Below are 20,618 nucleotides of genomic sequence, written 5' to 3' on the forward strand. Positions count from 1 at the left end.
CCTATTTTAAGTCTCCTTCCAAAACATGACCAGCACTCACAGGACCCATGCTTCATTTATCTGACTGACCTCATTTCTAATAAACAATCTAAAACTAAAGCTGCCAACTTCTCTAGCCATGAAAGAAATGCAAATCAAGACAACACTGAGATTCCACCTCACCCCAGTTAGAATGGCAATAATCAAGAAATCTAACAACAACAGATGCTGGAGGGGATGTGGCCAAAAAGGAACCCTACTGCAATGTTGGTGGGAGTGTAAACTTGTTCAACCACTTTGGAAAGTAGTATGGAGGTTCCTTAAAAGGTTTCACATAGAGCTCCCCTATGACCCAGCAATCCCATTTTTAGGTAGTTACCCAAAGGATCACAAAGAGGCTATACTAAAACTACTATTGCAATGTTTATTGCAGCATTATTCTCCATAGCTAAGCTATGGAACCAACCCAGATGCCCCTCAGTAGATGAATGGATCAAGAAAATGTGGTGTGTGCGTGTGTGTGTGTGTGCGTGTGTGCGTGCATGCGTGTGTGTGTGTGTGTGTGTGTGTGTGTGTGTGTGTGTGTGTAATGGAATTCTATGCCTCCATTAGAAAGGATGGCTCCGCCCCATTTGCTAGGAAATGGAAAGACTCAGAAAAAATTATTCTAAGTGAAATAAGCCAGGCCCAAAGAAACATAGGTCCCATGCTTTCTCTTATTTGCAATAACTAGTATACGTCTAGGACAAGCAGAAAAGGTCAAAACCTATGTATATATGACCATAGAAGATGATGTTAAGCGAACTGAACTCCAAGATAGGGACGCAAGTGGTTTTATCTTTCTTGCTATTGTTTTTAATGTATTTATAATGTACTATGTGATTTTTTTGTTTCTTTTGTATGTTCTTCCCCCATGGTATAAGTCGTTTTCACTGTATTTGATTCTGGTGCCCTGCATCTTGCATATACATTTTTCTAATTTGGGAAGGAGAAGGGAACTAACAAAATGCTGAAATAAAGATAAAGGTTGTCCCATGTAACAATGAGACGTACAAGACGCTATGTTGAAAATGAACTTTTCAACTTGTGGGGGGAGAAGTGTGGGAGGTGGGGAGGGAAAGGATGGTAGAGGAAAAACAAAGGAGGATGTAACAATACCCGATAGGAAATGGACTCATTACCTTACTCATGTAACTGTGACCCCTCTGTACAGTATTTTCACAATAAACAATACATAGAAAAAGAAAAAATAAAACTAGAGCTGCTCCATCACGTGTGTCTAGATCCTCCTCTCTTCTTCTCTCTTATTGCTAGCGCTTCAAGAGCTCGCTGATACTCATCAGGTGGCATTGAGAGAAAAATAGTCAAAATTAATACAAGATGCACTGCTCACTTAAGTAAAATGGGTGTTTATGGGCTGTTTTGGGAACTTTGCCACCACTTATCACAAAATTTCTATGAGAAAATACATTCTAAGTTTCCAGTAACCAACATAAAAACAAACTTTGGAACATGACATATTTTGATGATCATCCAAAATCTTACCCAAAACTATGAAGCACAGCACTACATTTCCAAGAAATCCGATTACTGCAGAAACTTTTATAAACATGTAATATAATCTTTCATCATTAACAGTCAAGAGCACTTGCTTTTACTTAAGGGTCTGAGACATAACTCAAGGTGTAGCGCTTCTACCTAGCGAAGTGTAAAGTGCTGAGTTCAAGCCTCAGTACTGCCAGTAACAAATACAAACATACTAACACTTGCTTCCAAATCCAATTAGCATACCTTCTAAAAGGAAATAGTCAAAAATACGTGATTAAGTATAAGAAGAAACACCTGGAGGTAGGTTTTTGGTTTAGAAAGGAACTCCCCAGAATGGAAAGGGGAGAAAGCTTCAAGGTTTTCAAAATGTTCAGACTTATGACTTAACTGTGTGTTGGGAGGGGAGAGTGGGGGGGGGGGGGCAGATTCTAGGCATGACTACATTTTACCCCAAGGGTATAACTTGATTCTTTAACTAGGAAAATAATTCCTAAACAGTCATAATATTCATTGCTATTTCCCTTATGTTGACTTTTTAAAACAACTCTTAAACTTTTAGTATAAAAGAATTAGAGAGCCAGGCCCCATTGGCTCATGCCTGTAATCCTAGCTACTCAGGCGGCTGAGATATGAGGGTCACGGTTCAAAGCCAGTTGGGGGCAGGAAAGTCCATGAGATTCTTTTATCGCCAATCAACTAACCCCCTATCCCACAAAAAAAAAAATCCAGAAATGGAGCTGTGGCTCAAGTGGTAGAGTGCTATGGTTGAGGAAAAGCTCAGGGACAGTGCCCAGGCCCTTAGTTCAAGACCCAGGAAAGAAGAGAGAAGAGAGAGGGAGGGAGAGAGGGAGGGAGGGAGGGAGGGAGGGAGGGAGGGAGGGAGGGAGGGAGGGAAGAAGGAAGGAAGGAAGGAAGGAAGGAAGGAAGGAAGGAAGGAAGGAAGGAAGGAAGGAAGGAAGGAAGGAAAGAAAGAAAGAAAGAGAAGGAAAGGAAGGAAGGAAGAGAAAGAGGAAGGGAGGGGGAGGGGGAAGAGGGAGGGAGGGAGGGAGGGAGGGAGGGAGGGAGGGAGGGAGGGAGGGAGGGAGGGATAAAGAGAAAGAGAAAGAAAGAAAGCAAAAAAGTAAAGAGAAAGAAAAAAGAAAGAAAGAAAGAAGGAAGGAAGGAAGGAAGGAAGGAAGGAAGGAAGGAAGGAAGGAAGGAAGGAAGGAAGAGAGAGATAGGAGGGGAGAGTGGGAGGGAGAAAGAGAGAAATAGAAAGAGGAAGGAAGGAAGGAAGGAAGGAAGGAAGGAAGGAAGGAAGGAAGGAAGGAAGGAAGGAAGGGAGGGAGGGAGGGAGGGAGGGAGGGAGGGAGGGAGGGAGGGAGGGAAGGAGAACTGACTTTATTTACTTCTGCTTTTGCTTTTAAGGAAGATATTTTAAAATGTTTAATTTTGTATGACAAAATATTTTTATTTAATAAACAGCTATCTTTTTCATCCATAATTAAGTGGTGAGCTTGGGCCTGCCTGGTTGGTTCTAAAAGCAGAACAAAGGACTGTGGAAATCTAAAAGCAGAACAAAGGACTGTGGAATCCTGAATTTCCATCATAGGAAACTTATTTCCAAATCATTAGTATTTGAACAATAACTGATGGGGGGAAGGAAATAATCCAGAGCTACTATTCCTGCAGAAAAGGGAAAAGATCAAACATACAAAAAGATGTATACAAATAAAATGTTGCATACAATTAGATAAGGACTCCAGATTTCCTAAAGGTCATGTTTAGATCCCAAATAACTCCTGATTTGAACTGTTTTCCAAGAGAAAAATAATTACCTGGGCTACCAAGGCAGTCTTAATTCAAAGTCAACTAAATTCCAACAAAGTCCAAAAGTATCCATATTTGCAATACAGACTCATTCATTCCTCAATAAAGACTAAACCCAGAATAAGAGAATCATAATATAATTTTTAATGGGGCCGAGTTTTTTTAAGTCATTGTACAAAGGAGTTACCATTTAGTAAAGCAGGTAATGAATACAATGCATCCTGATCAATGTCACTCCTTTCAACCTTCTCATCCACCCCTCCCCAGCCACTCCTTCCCTCCCTCTTAATATTATAGGATATACATTGAATTCCTAACTCCATCCTTCCCTCTTCTCCTCTGCATTCATTACCCCTTTCCTAGACCCCTTTCAAGTACCCCAGCTTCCTGATATTTATTAGACTATTTGAATTTTCCCTTGAATCTACCAGAAGTAATTTTTAATTTCTCAAAATAACAATGTTTAACAGAAGTATATTGGCATTCCGATTCTTTTAAGAGCCAGGCACTGGTGGCTCAAGCCTGCAATCCTAGCTACTCAGGAGACTGAGATCAGAGGATCATTGTTTGTAGCCAGCCTAAGGAAGAAAGTCTATGTGTCTCTTGTCTCCAACTAAACACCAAAAAAGCTGGAAGAGAAGCTGTGCCTCAAGTGATGGAACACTGGCCTTTAACACAAAAGCTCAGACACAGTGCCCAGGCCCAGAGTTCTGACCAAAGAAATACTTATTTTAAGGAACTAAAAATAAAAACTATGTAGGGTAATGAGCTATGTGAGATTCTTAATTACTTTGTTAAATCCTGATAAGCAGTATTAGGAACACTATCCTCCAACTGGAGAGTAAGTTAACTGAGAAAAAGAAGGTTGCTCAAAACTACACAGCTATGAATCCAGCTGCACTGTCTTGTAGCTATACCACTTACAATAAATGAAAGGCTAAGAACTACAGTAACAGTTATTGTTCAAAGGCAAATGCCAAGCAACTTACAGGCAAATTATTATTATCCTCCAACAGCCTATGAGATAAGAATTACTTCAATAAATAAGGCATTCGGCCAAGTAAGTACTTAGACAAATACTAGAGTGTAAAAAGATGATGATTCTTAGAAATATCTTCAGCTTCAAGTAAAGTGGAGTATTGCAAAATGTATTTTTAAATTCAACTTTCTTGAGGTAAAATTTACATATAATGAAATGTGTCTATTTTAAGCTCAGGTTGATAAATTCTGACATGTATCATAGAACAACCATTAAAATCAAGATACAGAACATTGTTACTACCCCAAAAGCTTCTTGTACAGGAAATTCCAACCTCTACAGGCCAATCAATTACTTTCTGTCACTATAGAACAGTTGCATCTATTCTAGAATTTCACAAAAACAGAATCCATAGTATATACATTATGTACCTGGTGTTTTCCCTCAGCATGACATTTTTGAGATTCACACATAACTATTGCATGGTTCAAAACTGCAGAATACTGTTCCAAAGGAGGCTTATATAACGATTTCTTTAATCATTTACCCAGCAATAGGCTGCATTGTCTCTAATATGGAGCAATTATAAAGAAAACATGTTACACACATTCATGTACAATTCTTCAAATAGCTCTACGTTTTCATTTCTCTTAATACATATAGATCTGGTGTACAATTTCTGTGTAGCATGGTAAGCACATCTTTCACTTCCTAGGAAAGAATTCTAGGTGTTCCACCATGATACTTGTCTTAGTGACATATGAGTCAGTCTTTTCAGATTTAAGACTAGATTTCAGGCTTTAATTTGAATGGTCCTCATTATTAATCATTTTGACCATATTAATCATTCCTACCTCTCTCTTATTTTTTTTTTTCTGGGTCTGGGGCTTGAACTCTGGGCCTGGGTGCTGTCTCTGAGCTTCTTTTGCTCAAAGCTAGCACTCTACCACTTGAGCCATAGCATGACTTTTTCTGTTCATATGGTACTGAGGAATTGAACCCAGGGTTTTATGCATGGTAGGCACTCTACCACTAAGCCACATTCCTAGCCCTCCCCCTCCCTCATATATATATATTTTTTAACCTTTTTCATAGTAAGAGTTTGTTCAAGACTTTGCACAATGCCGGGTGCCAGTGGCTCACGCCTGTAATCCTAGCTACTCAGGAGCCTGAGATCTGAGGATTACAGTTCAAAGCCAGCCCAGGCAGGAAAGTCGGTGAAACTTTTATCTCCAATTAACTACCAGAAAACCAGAAGAGGCTCTGTGGCTCTAGTGGTAGAGTGCTAGCCTTGAGCTGAAGAGCTGAGGGACAGCGCCCAGGCCCAGAGATGAAGACCCACCACCAAAAAAAAAAAAAAAAGATGGAACAATTTTGATTTTTTGATATTGACTTGTAGATATTCCTTTAAATATTCTAGAAACAAGTTATCTTTCAAACACATGTATTACAAATGTTTTCTTTTTATACATGCTTTGCTTTTTCATCTTTTTCTTAGAAAAGTACTTTTAAATTTTGATGCATTTGATTTTTCAATTCTTTGATGATTCTTGCTTTCCGTACTCTAATGAATCTCTTTTGTCCTCAAGATACCAAAGTACTTTCTCCTGGAAAATGTAATTTGCGCTCCCAGTATTCTAAAAAAACCTTTACCTATCTAAAGAGCAGTAAAGTATTTCCTACTTTAACCTTTGCACTTAGCTATGGTCCACTTCCAGTGGTTGGGGTTATCTAGAAGTTGAGGTTCTTGTTTTGTTTCTGCCTGATACCCAGATAGATATACAACTGTTGAAAATCATATGTTATTTGCTTATTATCATCTGTATTGAATTAATTTTGAAAGAACTAAATTGTTAATATAGAGAGGGATAGATCTATTTCTTGTCTCCTATTTCAGATACCAGCAAACTTCTCTAAAAGACCAGACAATAAATATTTAGGGTTTCGCAGGGTATATAATCCCTGCCCTACCTACTCAACTGTTTTATATCCACACACAAGCAGCTATTGATAAAACCTAAACAAGTGATAGTGGCTATGTTCTAAGAAAACTAACACGTGCTAAGATCAAAATCTCACCTAAATTTCATACATTACGATAGTTTTCCAGCCACTTAAAATTGTAAAAAACAAACAAACAAACATCATGCCAAGCATGGTGATACAAAATTGTGATCCTAGCACTTGGGAGGCTGAATCAGGAGGATTAAGATTTCAAAGCCAGCTTGAGCTATTCAGTAAGACACTATTTCAGCCAAAACAAAACATGTAAGAATTACGTTATTAACTCTCAGTATCAAGGTTATGCACATATTTTGTGCAATTTGTTCCTATAAGATTTGTTATTGTAATTTTCTAGTTATTCATTAATAGAAATACTCCTGGTTTTTCTAGATGTTGACATGATATCCTGAAATTTTGCTAAACTCATTTATTCCAGAAATTGTCTGGTTTTTGTTTTTTAGAATTTTCTGCATACAAGATCACAATGTCTACAGCTTTGCTTCTTGTAATACTTCCCCACCTCGATTATTTCTTCTTATTCTATATGACAGAACTCAAGTATAATATTGAAGAGACAAAAATATACATCAATGTCTTGTTTCTGACATTGTAAGAAACATATCCAGTCTATTAGTATAAAATATGTCATCTATAAGTTGTTTGGGGCAGCACCTTACCAGATTTACGGAAGTTTTCTTCTGATTCTAGTATTCTGGATCAGTTTCATGAATGAGGGCTGGCTTATCAAATGCTTTTCCTGCATCTATTAAGATATTCATATAGTTAAATCCCTTCAATCTGTTAATAAATATTTTGATTACTATACAAAGCCAATCTTGCTTTCCTAGAATTTCACACAATCATAATGTATTATATTATTTAAATTTTTGCTGTATATAATTCACTAATATTTTTTCAAAATTTTATATCTGATCATGAGGGGTACCAGTCTTAAATTCAACCTTCCTCATTCTTGCTTTGGCAATAACATGTACAAATTCTCTTCTTTAGCTTATCAGTGTTTTTTTAAATATATTTTACTGTAGCCCGCTGCTATGGGTTTATGCTTATTTCTCCTAAATGAAAAACATTCCTTGGGCTGAGAAGGTGGCTCAGTGGTAGAGCACTTGCCTTGCAATGCATAAGGCCCTCAACACTACATAAGCAGAAAAAAAAGCTGTAAGTGGTACTGCGGCTCAAGAGGTGGAATGCTAGCCCTGAACTGAAGAGCTAAGGGACAGTGCCCAGGCCCAGAGTTCAGGCCCCACGACCAGATCCCCCCTCCCCCCCCCCCAAAAAAAAAATTCCTAACTTAACAAAGCACTCTCTATAAACATGTAGGGGGAAAAAACCAGGCCCTAGTGGCTCATGCCTCTAATCATAGCTACAAAGGAGACTAAGATCTGAGGATCACAGTTCAAAGCCAGCCCAGGCAGGAAAGTCTGTGAAACTTGTATCTCCAACAAACTACTCAGAAAAAGCCAGAAGTGACACTGTGGCTCAGGTGGTAGAGTACTGGCCTTGAGCATAAAGAGGCACAAAGGGAGAGTGCCCAGGCCTAGATTTCAAGCCCCAGAACTAGCTTTAAAAAAATAGAACTAAAATATGAAAATATTATTTTCGGTTTTACATCTATCCTATAAAGTGACAACCACATACAGAAGGACCATATTTAAGTTCTTACCTGCATTCTATGTGTAAAGCACATGACAAAAAAAGAAAAGAATATATTCCCCAAACCAAGAGATCCAGTCACATTGTTAAGAAAGGATTTTCCATATTCCATACATACACAGTTTTTCTCCCTTGTTTCAAATTTACATACTCAACCACAGATTGTTCATTGCTAAAAATGCTTCTACACTGAGTATCTTCACAGCATTTTACACTATTGTAATTATTTTTAGACTGATAAGAAAAAATTTGTCATCCAAAAAAAGGCAAAATTACGTATGATTTTTTTTTTTTGAGGGAAATACTGGTGATTGAACTCAGGGTCTCATGTTTGCTAAGCAGGTGCTCTATCACTTGAGACACATCTCCGGTCCTTTTTTGCCTTAGTTATTTTTAAGAAAGAGCCTTGCTTTATGCCCAGGTTCCCATTTGTGGCTTCCTCATATCACTCTGGATGTCAGGAGTACACTCAATGTCAGCCAAACACTGAGTGAAATGGAGTCTCTCAAACATTTTGTGTTTGTGTGCTGGTCTTGGAACTTGAACTCAAGAGTATGGGGCACTTTCCCTGAGTTTTTGTGCTCAAGGCTAGTGCGCTTTGAGCCATAACTCCACTTCTGACTTTTTGGTGGTTAAATGGAAATAAAAGCCTCCTCGACTTTCCTGCCCAGCATGGCTTCAAACCTCAGATCTCAGCCACCTAAATACACAGAATTGTAGGTGTAAGCCACCAGAACCCAAGTGAGTCTCCCAAACTTTTATGCCTGACTGCCTTAGAATTGCAATCCTCAGATCTCTATCTCCCAAGTGGCCAGGATAATAGGCTCAAGCCACAACTATTAAAACAAGTTCTTGCTTTTATCCCTTCATATTTATTTCATTTACCCAGCAGATTTTAATATTGTATACTAGGCTAACTTTTTCTTATTATTTCTAGGTTGAATTATAAGGAACTGAAATATTTACAGGCCAAGGAAAGGTTAATAACTGGCAATCTCAAATGGCTTAACTTCTTTATTTTTAAGGAAGCCACTGACCTTGGAACAGCAACCAAAATGCACTTAGGCAGTCTGTACGTTTTATCAATACACAAGCACCATCTGGTGGCAGAAACCAAAACTAGAGGTTTACACCTATTTATATACTGCTGACGCAAATATATTCAATGTTTCTCAAATATTCTGATATGTTCTTTTTAAAGGAATTATAAACATGAAGAGCCCTTCTACTGAACCAATATCACAATATTTATTTGTTTGTTTTTTGGGTCCAGTCATGGGGCCTGAACTCTGGGCCTGGGCGCTGTCCCTCAGCTCTTCAGCTCAAGGCTAGCGCTTTACCACTTGAGCCACAGCACCACTTCTGGCTTTTTTCTTTTTGCTTATATGGTGCTGAGGAATCGAACCCAGGGCCTCTGGCATGCAAGGCATGCGCTCTACCACTGAGCCATCTTCCCAGCCCCAACATCATAATATTTAGAAATCTATCATCCTACATAAACTTTGAGATACAAGTTGAAAATATTTAATTCAAAAGTCTAGAACTTGAAATGCTCCTAAATCTGAAACAATCTGAGCACTGATATGATACCACAAGTCTGATGGCTCGCAAACGTAGTAGCTTTATATACAGACTTAAAAGTGTTATATACTGACTTATGGAATTGAAACTCTTCTGTACAACATTTAAAATAAAATTGAAAGCTGCATGCCAGTGACTCATGCCTGTAAACCTAGGTACTCAGCAAGCTGAGATCTGTGGGATCATGGTTCAAACGCAGCCTAGGCAGAAAAGTCCCTGTGAAAGACTTATCTCCAATTAACCACTTAAAAGCCAGAAGTGGTATTATGGCTCAAAGTAACAGAGCACTAGCCTTGAGCACAAAAAATCAGGGACAGAACCCAGGCCCAGAGTTCAAACCCCATGACTGACAAATACATAAGTAAGTAAATAAATAAATAAATGTGGAAGTTAAGTGAAGGTAGAGTCTCACAGACTTTGTATTGGGATGATTTTAAACTGCCATCCTCAGATCTCAGCATTCTGAGTAGCTAGGATTACAGGCATGAGCCATTGGAGCCTCTTTTTATATTGATTATGTCAGATGTAGTAATAGAAATCTGATTAACACAAGCACAAAATGCCTTCCAGTCTTAACTTTATACCTTATAATACGAAGTTTTTAATGTTTTACAGTGATATCAGGACTTGAACTCGGTACCTTGCACTCTCAACTTTCTTTTTTATAACTAATGTCCTACCACTTGAACCATGGCCATGGCCCCAATCTCACATTTTGATGATTAACTAGAGAAAGAGTCTGTCAGACTTCTCTGCCAGTGCTAGCTCTGAACCCTAATTGTCCAGGTCTTAGCTTACTAAGTAGCTAAGAATTACAGTCATGAGCAACAAGCTCCCCGCTTGAATTTTTAAATTCTATTTTATAACATATCTGTTAGTAAACAGTGCCTCAAAAGAGAAAGAGAAAGGATAGAACTAAAGATACTCATTGTCAATCATCTTGGGTATAAACGAAGAATCTAGGTTGTAGTGGCAGTTTGCCCAGGGGTTAAAAAAAAAAATTTCTTGAGCTAGGAACGTGGCCTAGTGATAAGAGTGCTTGCCTATCATGCATAAAGCCCAAAGTTTGATTGCTCAGTACCACATACACAGAAAAAGCCAGAAATGGTGCTGTGGCTCAAGTGGTAGCAAAAGAAGCTTGGGGGCAGTGCCCAGGCCCTGAGTTCAAGCCTCAGGACTGGAAAAAAAAAAAAAAAACTCCATCTATCATAAAATAGAAGGGGGAAAAAATCAGTTTTCTTTAGACATTGAATGAATTTAAGTACAGAAACTTCATTAGCAAAGAACAAAAGTAAAAAACAACATGGAAAATATCAAATTACCATTTAATATGACTTTAAGTAAATAAGAAGAGGACCTTTTCAAATAAAAAAAAAATCCCTGTAAATAACATGTTCTTTGTTCTTAAACTCTCATTCCCTTCCTTAAGTAGCTACTGACTAATCTGGAGTCTGACAAGGAAGAGACAGTCTCTTCTGGTCTTTGGCTCCAAATTTCCTGTAAGACATTTGAATGTTGTCATCTTCAAATTAAAGTTATGTGTAAAATCTAATTTTAACAGGCTACTGAGTAATGGTTAGGTCAGCCCTTTTGTGAGTGGAGAGAGCTTTTAAGCTGAAACACTATCATGGTAACTTAGTGGTTATATCCCTATTTTCTTTTTATTCTTTTTGTTACCTGATCTTGGAACTAGAAATTGACAACCAACATCAATATATTTAGAAAAATCTAGAAAAGCCTATTAAATAACATGACCCTAGTCACCTCCCCTGATTTTATGTAGCAACTCTTCTCTTTCACTCTATTCCAGGCACAGAGGCTTCCTGGTTATGACATGCACTTGCCAGGCACACTCCTACATCAGAGGCTAATCATTTGCTTTCTTGTCCTGGGAACCTTCTTCCCACCAACATCTACATACTGTTTTCTCCTTCTCCTCCAGATCTTTTTCAGGTGTGACCTTCTCAGGGACTAATTAACCTCTTACTGACAACTGCCTACTCTACTACAGCTAAGCCCCCCACTAGGACAAGCATATCTTCTGCTTTTTTAATACTTCTTTTGAAAAAAAATAAATCCACAAGTCAAAGTTCTATCAAAATTTAAGTAAAGGATCATAGATACCAAAATATAAGAAATATTAAAATGGTAACTTTATTAATCTATTTACAATAGTACATTGGTAATAAAATGTTACCAAGTAGACAGTAGGCTGGGAATTCCTTGGTCGGTAATTATGCATATCTATTATGGTAAAGTGGGCAAGTAGCTTTATTTACATTGGGTAGCCTAAGATTAAAAATAACAATACATTAGACAAAAAGAGAAAGAAAATAAAGCAAGTGAAAGAAAAATATTACATCTCCCTATCTCTTAAGCAGTGTAGACACTGAGCTGAGAGCTAGAGTAAAATGATATTGGATATTCCATAGGTAGAAGCAGAGATACTACAAAAGAAATGAATGGAGTGATGCACACAGAAGCCAAGAGAAGCCGAGGGCTTAAGCCAAGGGAAGACTGCAACACCTGCAGATTTCAACATGTACTTGACGAAGGAACACTGCCACTAAGAGACGCTTAAGGACAATCTAGGGCAATCACAGCAAAGGAAGAGAGGCTCCTTCCCTTAATTCTTTCACACACAGAACAAAGAGAGAGTAGAAGAAAATTAAGATATTATACAACTTTTTCTTAGCAGTCCTGAGCAAGAACATCCAAAGAAACTACTTACAGCTTAAATAACACAACCTTAAATGAGTATGATTTTACATTTTGTTTTGCTTTCCCTTTTTGGCAGTACTGGGGATTAAACTCAGGACCCTCTCTACCATTTGAGCCATGCCTCAGTCCTTTTTGCTTTAGTTTTATTTTTAGATAGGGTCTCACACTTTTTCCTGGACTTGCCTACTTCCAAGAGCTGAGAATGTGGGTATGAGCATTATACATAATTCAGATTCTGAGACAGGATCTTGCTAACTTTTTGGGTGTGATCATCCTATCTCTATCTCCCAAGTAGCTAGAATTACAAGAGTGAGGTAACATGCCTGGCCCCAATTTTTTAACACAGGAAAATTACAACAATTAACATAGACTGACTATCTTTAACAGATAAGCATTTGAAAATGTATCAAGCAATGTTATAAAAAGAAAATTAAAACAGACAAAAGGGTAAAGTAGTAAACATTTAAGGAAACTTATACTTCACTAGTAGTCAGTAACATTGACTTTTTAGTTATTCCTCAACTATGCAATGACATTTTTTTTTGCTCAGATTTATCAAAATATAAACAACATTCTCACGTACCATATGATACTAGAACAAACTTTAATGTAATTGGGCACCACATCATTTTTTTTTCACTCTAATACTCCATTTATAATAATTTACCTTTTCAGGAAATAAAGTGGTAAGAGCAAAGATTTCTACATGAACATTGTTACAGGAGGGGAAATAAAGGGTGCTAAGGAGAGAGGTGAATATTAGAAGTAACACACACACACACACACACACACACACACACACACACACACACACACACACACACACACACACACACACACACACACACACACACACACACACACACACAGAGGAAAACAGCATAAAATCCACTAAAAACTCTTTTTAAAAGAAAGGAAAGAAAAAAAGGATTTAAAAAAAAACTAATATAGAAGTAGTAAATTAAGTCAATGTGTACTCTATACATATATGTATTATCACCAGAAAACCCTTTTGTACAATTTATGCTTATAAAAAGACTGTTACTGCTGTAACAGGGGGAAGGCAACCTAGATGATCAAAAAATAAGCATATGTAATTATGAAATATACCTTGACCATAAGAAGCATTTTATTGTCAACTAAAATACTTCATAAAGATTAAAGACATAAAAAATGATTACTAGATTACATGAAGAGAGGGCACTATATGCATACATAGGATGAATACATTAAAATGTATCCATGCAAAGTACTATTATTCAGCAATAAAAAAGGATAAAATGTAGATGTAAGCAACACATAAATTCAAAAGGACAAATAAAACAAAATTAGGCAACTTAGTAAGTACAAGGTCCTGAGTTTAAATCCAAGAATCATGACAAAAAAAAAAAAAGCTAGACACAGTAAATGCTTTGAGTCAACTTCTATGAAGTTCGATAGGCAAAAATAATCTATGTTGATAGAACAGAGGTACTTCTTGGAGGAAGCTGTGTCAAGTGCACAGAGGTCTGAGGTGATAGGAACTTTCAGTAGTTGGATCTGAGTGGTGATCACATAAAAGCCACTAAAGCCAAGCACTGGTGGCTCATACCTATAATCCTAGCTATTCAGGGGGCTGAGATCTGAGAATTGCAGTTTGAAGCCAGCCCGGGCAGAAAAGTCTGTGGGACTCTTATCTCCAATAAACTACTCAAAAAAAGCCAGAAATGGCACTGTAGCTCAAGTGGTAAAGCACTAGCCTTGAGCACAAAGAAGCTCAGGGACAATGCCCAGGCCGAGTTCAAGTCCCACAACCAACAATAGCAAAAAAAAGCTACTAAACTAAAGCATAAACACACATAATACATAAAGTCATCAAGACATACACATAAGATTTGTGTATTAATGTATATCCATCATATCTTAATAGATTACTATAGAAACTATAAAGAACAACTTCAATTTTGTTAAATATATTTGTATACAAAGATAAAGTACATCAAAGTATTAAAGGTAACTAATGCTTGGATTATAAGTTATTTATTTTTCTTTACTTTTCTGAATTTTCCACAGTTTCTAAAATGAGTTTTACATAACTCATATGACTGAGGGAGAGGCCTAAATTTTATCTTAACAACTATGTAATACTTATAACTATCATAAAGTCATTAAATGTACATGTGCAAAAGGACTTAAATTCTTTCTCCTAACAATGTATTTCCTAGAAACTATAAACACTCAGGCTCATTACTATATTCAAACAAATCAAGAAAAACACTGAGCTCTGATTAGTAGAGGAATGAGAAAGTCAGTTGGCAAGTCATTACTATAGAATTCTGGGCTGACTAAAAATTTGTCCTCTCTTCAACAAATACAGGGTTCTGATGAATCCATAAAAACTAGTGATTCTGATTTATCTACATACCATGCAAAATGCCCAAGGAGTGCTGGGTTTACAATGAAAATTCTCTTTGAGTTTTAGAAACTTTACAATTTGTACAAATAATAAATAAGAACAAAACCAAAGAAGACATACAAACCTCTGATTGTACATGCCCCGAAAGTTGTAATTAGCTCTATAATTTGGGAATGGCTTTGGATCTAATGGCCTGTAGATGGCAGGCTCTCCCCTTTTCATAGCAAGCCCATTCAGTTCCACAGTTGGAGTAATACTACCTGTTTAAAGAAATATTAAAGGCACACAAGTGAAATATTTCCACAGCAAATCACACAAACTCTACTTACTACATTTAATTATCATGAAAGAGGTGAGAGTAGATGGCCCCTCTGACTGGTTTTCTTATGTATTATATATAGTGAAATAATTAGAAAATCAGTTTTAATGAAATCCCTTGGATACTTTTGCAACATTCTTGGTAAATTAATAAACAAAACTTCAGCTGTAGTCATACTCTTCAAAACAAAGTAAACACAAAATTCTTACATTGTCGTACGCATTATTTTAAAAGTACTGAATGTATCTATTACTTACCCCAGAAAGCTCACACGTATTTAATCACTAAGAATATCACTTGTGAATACTTTATACTTCGGCATTTAAGCAACTAAACACTGTCAGTGAATACAAGGTTGTAAGTAATTCTTCAATTTAGGAAAAAACTTTTGTTGAGTTTTATTTAATAACCAACAAGATAAAGTAAATGTAAGTGATACTGAATATGACACTCCAGAAATTAAGAGTTATCTCTCCCACACAACACAAAGAGGTACATAAAAACAGTGTTATAAAATCAGACTGGAAACAACCTAAGAACCACCACACGGCACCACTTATGAACAACACACATCTCACTTTTGCTTTTCCTCTTCTTTTTTCTTTATCTTTTGTTGTTGTTGTTGTTGTTGTTTGTTTCTAGTGTTGATACTAGGACTTGAACTCAGGACCTGAGAGATGTCCCTGACCTTTGTTGCTCAAGTCTAGCACGAACCACTTGAGTTACAGCTCTACTTTCCACTTTTTGGTAATTTAGGCTAAGAATCTCATGGTCTTTCCAGCCCAAGCTTCTAATTGTGATCCTCTTATCTCAGCCTCCTAAGTAGCTAGGATTACAGGCGTGAGCCCCTGGAGCCTCTTTTTACACTGGCTCCAGGACTGCTCTTTTTTCTTTTTCTTTTTTTTTAGCATAACAATATCCTTGAGGGTGATACCATGAAGAACAGGATGTACTATTAAATGAAAATCAACAAAGCACCAAATAGTGTGTAGTTTACAGTCTTTTTTTATCTAAGAAAGTGAAAATAGAAATGTGTATGTTTGTTTTGTAAAGAATAAAAACCAAACTAAAAAGGGGGAAGCACATAGAGAGAGAGTACAAAGAGGTCATTCTCTCAATGTGTACTTGCACAAATTTTGAAGTTTTTTTATTACTGTAAAAGTATTTCCATTAAAATCTGGGGGAAAAAAATCCGTGAAGTCCTAAAGGTTCTAAGTCAGACTAGACAAGAAAAGTTCATGAGACTCTTATATCCAATTAACCACCAAAAAGCTGGAAGAAGAGCTGTGACTTAAATAGATGAGTGCCACTCTTGAGCAAATAAGCTAAAGGACAGCATCCAGGCCCTTTTGGTAACTTAAACGGAATTTTTATATGACTTTAAACAAAATAAAATACAATGAAATTTACCCTAACAGAAAAAGACAAAACAAAATCTGAAACTGTTTTCTATAATCATATTGCCAGTAACATGATTTTTAACTAGTAATGTGCTTTCATTTAACAAAATTAAATCAAACTGGAGACAACAAAAAAAATCTCTAAAAAGAAAAAAATACAGTTAAGCTAACAGTAAATCAAACTCGTGGCCTTAATTGTACAAACAGTACTGTCTTTTTTCAAATGACTTGAAAAGAAAGTAACATACTCATATGGCCTATAGAAAAAGAAAGTTAAGGGCTGGGAAGGTGGCTCAGTGGTAGAGCGCTTGCCTTGCATGCATGAGGCCCTGGGTTCGATTCCTCAGCACCACATAAGCACAAAGAAAAAAGCCGGAAGTGGTGTGTAGCTCCAGTGGTAGAGCGCTAGCCTTGAGCTGAAGAGCTGACGGACAGTGCCCAGGCCCAGAGTTCAGGCTCCACGACCGGACCCAAAAAAAAAAAAAAGAAAGAAAAAGAAACGTAAAGAAATTATAAAGTATTTTTCAAAAATCATATTAGTAATATTGGAATTTATAAAATAGATTTAAAATTGTTTATGTTAGAAAGTAGCATGAGAGATGGAAATATAAAAGCAAATATATTAAGTAAAATAATGTAGTCTTAGATTTTAGTTAAAAACATCAATATGAATTCATGATGTATTTTCTCCTTAATCCAGGCTATTCAGGAGGCTAAGATCTGAGGATCACAGTTCAAAGCCAAGCCAGACAGTAAAATCTCTAAAACTATTATCTCCAATTAACTACAGACACACACACACACACACACACACACACACACACACACACACACACACATACACACACACACACACACACACTCTCTCTCTCTCTCTCTCTCTCTCTCTCTCTCTCTCTACAATAGGATCTGTGGCTCAAGTGGTAGAATACTAGCCTTGAGCAAAAATAAAAATGCTCAGGGATAGCACCCAAGCCTTGAGTTCAAGCCTCAGGACTGGCACAAAAAGAAAGTAGGGGAGGAGAATAGGGGGATGTTGGGAATTTAACTTAGTAGAACACTTGCCTATTACTTAGCAAATGCAATGTCCTGAGTTTGGTCCTCAGCTCTGCAAATAAATAAATAGTAGGGTTTTTCCTAGCTCTGTCCCCTTAAAAGGCCATTAGCAATGAAGACAACCAGCATCCTATCTGAATTGAAACTATCAATCCGTAATTTAAAACAAAACAAGAAATATATTCTTTGGAGAAGCCACTGAGTCCAGAACTACATATAATATTGATAAAGGGAGGAAAACACACACATGTATCTGTTCTGAAAAAAAAAAAACAAAAACAAAAACTGTATCACAGCAAGCGGATAAGGAAGGAAAATTTATCTATTAACTCTAGCATGTATGTGCAGAAGTAATAACCCCCAAAATGACCAGTTCACTAGTCCTGATAAACTAATAGATATTTAGGGCAAAGAGTATTAGCAGACAGAAAAAGCAATTACCTAGATATTGTAGGGAAACTTCATAATGAATGAACTAGGCCAACAACACCAAAATCTATTGATCAACAAAACACAAAGTAAGAAACCACAAGAAAGTATGTCTTCTGATATGATACAAGAAGCAAACAAAACTACTTATAAGACATTCTGGCCAAAGACATCAATCCTAAACATATATAACCTCCCATTTACAGGAATATAGGGGGCAAGTAAGATGTTTAAAATCACAGTTATGTGTAATCAGCAAAACAAAAATGTAGAAAATCCGGTACCAGTAAATGACCTAGTTTCTTCAACAAATAATCTATATGGAAAAAAAGGGCTGGGAAGTTGGCTCAGTGGTAGAGCGCTTGCCTTGCATACATGAGGCCCTGGGTTCGATTCCTCAGCACCACATAAGCAGGAAAAGAAAAAAAGGCCAGAAGTGGCGCTGTGGCTCATGTGGTAGAGTGCTAGCCTTGAGCTGAAGAGCTGAGGGACAGCACCCAGGCCCAGAGTTCAGGCCCCACGACAGGACCAAAAAAAAAAAAAAATTAAGATGGAAGATTCTATATCTTAAAAGATAGCAAAGAAATATTAGAGATCAAATACAATATGCAGATCCTGTCCCTATCTTAATTAAAATAAGCCAACTATGAAAAAAAAGTCAATAAGGAAAATCAGAACTCTGGACATTTTTAACACTAAAAAACTACTGTTCTTTATGGTTGGGCATGATGGCTCAAAGGCTAAGGCAGGAGGATTTCAAGTTGCAGGCTGCCTGGACAACATAGAGAATTGCAGGCCAGTCTAAGTCATATAATAGGACCCTCTCTCAAACCTCCCCACACACACACACACAAAATACACATTTCAGTAAGGAGACAGATTGGCAGCCATGTGTTGGTAACTGCTGAAATTAGTAATAGGTACAGAAGACAATCACTATCTCATTCTCTTTAATTCTGTAAATTAAAAAAATATAAAACTGGATCAGGCTATTTGAAGTTCCAAAACAGTTTGTAATTAATACAATATGAATTTCTATTCTTATAAATCATACTGAATATGAAACTCTGACATTAAGAAAAATTTAATATAAATTCTACACAATTTCATTTTCGGTTGGATTCTGGAGGGAGAGGGGCAGGAAGGAATGGAGGTTGTGCTAGTACTAGGGCTTGAATTCAGGGCCTAGACACAGTCCCTGAGCTTTTTTACTGAAAGCTGGTGCTCTATCACTTAAGCCACAAGCTCCACTTTCAGAATTTTGGTTTTGATTTAAGAGGCTTTCCTGCACTGGCCTGGTTTTGATCCTCAGATCTCAGCCTCCTGAATAGGTAGATTTACAGGTATGAGCTAACATCACTAGGCTATTATATTTCAATAGAATTATGCCTTTTGAACCTATCTTTAAGATTCCACATTCATTACATATAAAGTAGGGTCCACTTACTGAAACAGGGAAATCAGAGCTGGCACAAATGCACACTTGGGATTTAGGTCATAAGCAACCCATCAAGAATCAAAAAACTACTGTCTCATTTCTAAAGAAGTAATACAAAAGCATTAAAGAGTTTAAGAAATGAAATTAAGGTTAAGAAAAAAGAGGGGGGAAAAAGAGAAAAGATTAACAGATTGATTCAATTAGTCCAAATTCAATTAGTCCAAATCCCTAATTTACTACATGCATTTATGGCAAAGGAAGAGAAAGGCAGAAATAAAGGGCTTCTCTTTTCTTTCTTCCTTCCTCTCTCTCCCTTTACTCTTCTCACTCTTACAGTATTTTACGAGGGATAAAATGTACAAACACAAAGCATTTGGCTCAACAAATTACATGAGAAGATTCATATGACCACCATTCAGATCAAGAGCATTTCAATTCTCCACAAAGTTCCTTCAGCTCTTATCCAATAAACATCTGCCTCCCCAGGCTGACCCACTTTGACTTTTGTCATTGTAGATTTGCTAGCTCATACTTATGTAAATAAGGATGCTTTTCTGTTTTGCTACTTTCACTCAATTATTGTTTATTATTATTCTCTCTTTAATCTCTAAATAATATTCCACTAAATGAAAATACCAAAAGTTGTTCTACTAATCATAGAACATTTGATATATTCCCAGTTTGGAGCTATTAAGTAGAAGTTTACTTTGAGAACTTCTGAATAAGTCTGTTAGTTGATATATGTTCAGTTTTCATGGACATTGGCTTAACAATGGAAGTTCTGAGTCATAGAGTAGGTTTATGTCCAACTGAAAACTGCCCGTTTTCCATAGACTTTAATGCCAAATAATAGTCTATTCCTTTAAAAGTATACACTTTAAATTTCATGATGATTTTAGTTTAATTATTAACACATTTGTTATAATCCAAGATCTGTGTCACTTTGAGTTGAGTTTCCCTGAGTTGCCCAGGCTGGGCTCAAACTTCTGACTCAAGCAATCATTTCTTCCTTCCTTCCTTTCTTCTTCCCTTGCTTTCCTTCTCCGTCTCTCTCCTGAATTCATACATTTATTCTTCATTTACTTATTTAGATATATGGTCCTAGAAGTAGAGCTGTGGCTCAAGTGGACATGGTCTTGCTACACAGCTCACACTGGCTTCAAACTCATTTTGTAAAACTTGATGGCATAGAACTCAGCCTGCTGAGTGCTGAATTACAGGCATGTGCTACTATGCCAGCAAAATTTATACAACTATTTTGCAATAAACATTCAAATAGCATAAAA

The 20,618-nt window shown here is 36.9% G+C and overlaps 1 protein-coding gene across 4 annotated transcripts in view; it reads right to left on the minus strand.

Annotated features, from left to right (window-relative positions):
- Window positions 1-20,618, minus strand: part of Stau2 (staufen double-stranded RNA binding protein 2) — a 266,184-nt gene that overhangs the window by 216,153 nt on the left and 29,413 nt on the right. For all 4 annotated transcript variants that reach the window (XM_042665978.1, XM_042665969.1, XM_042665994.1 and 1 more), the window contains one exon: window positions 14,815-14,950. In XM_042665978.1, the coding sequence (XP_042521912.1) occupies window positions 14,815-14,950 (136 nt within the window). The remainder of the gene's footprint in view (window positions 1-14,814; window positions 14,951-20,618) is intronic.

This window comes from Dipodomys spectabilis, unplaced genomic scaffold, assembly GCF_019054845.1.
Source record: "Dipodomys spectabilis isolate Male_0828 unplaced genomic scaffold, ASM1905484v1 ptg000015l, whole genome shotgun sequence".
Lineage (NCBI taxonomy): Eukaryota > Metazoa > Chordata > Mammalia > Rodentia > Heteromyidae > Dipodomys > Dipodomys spectabilis.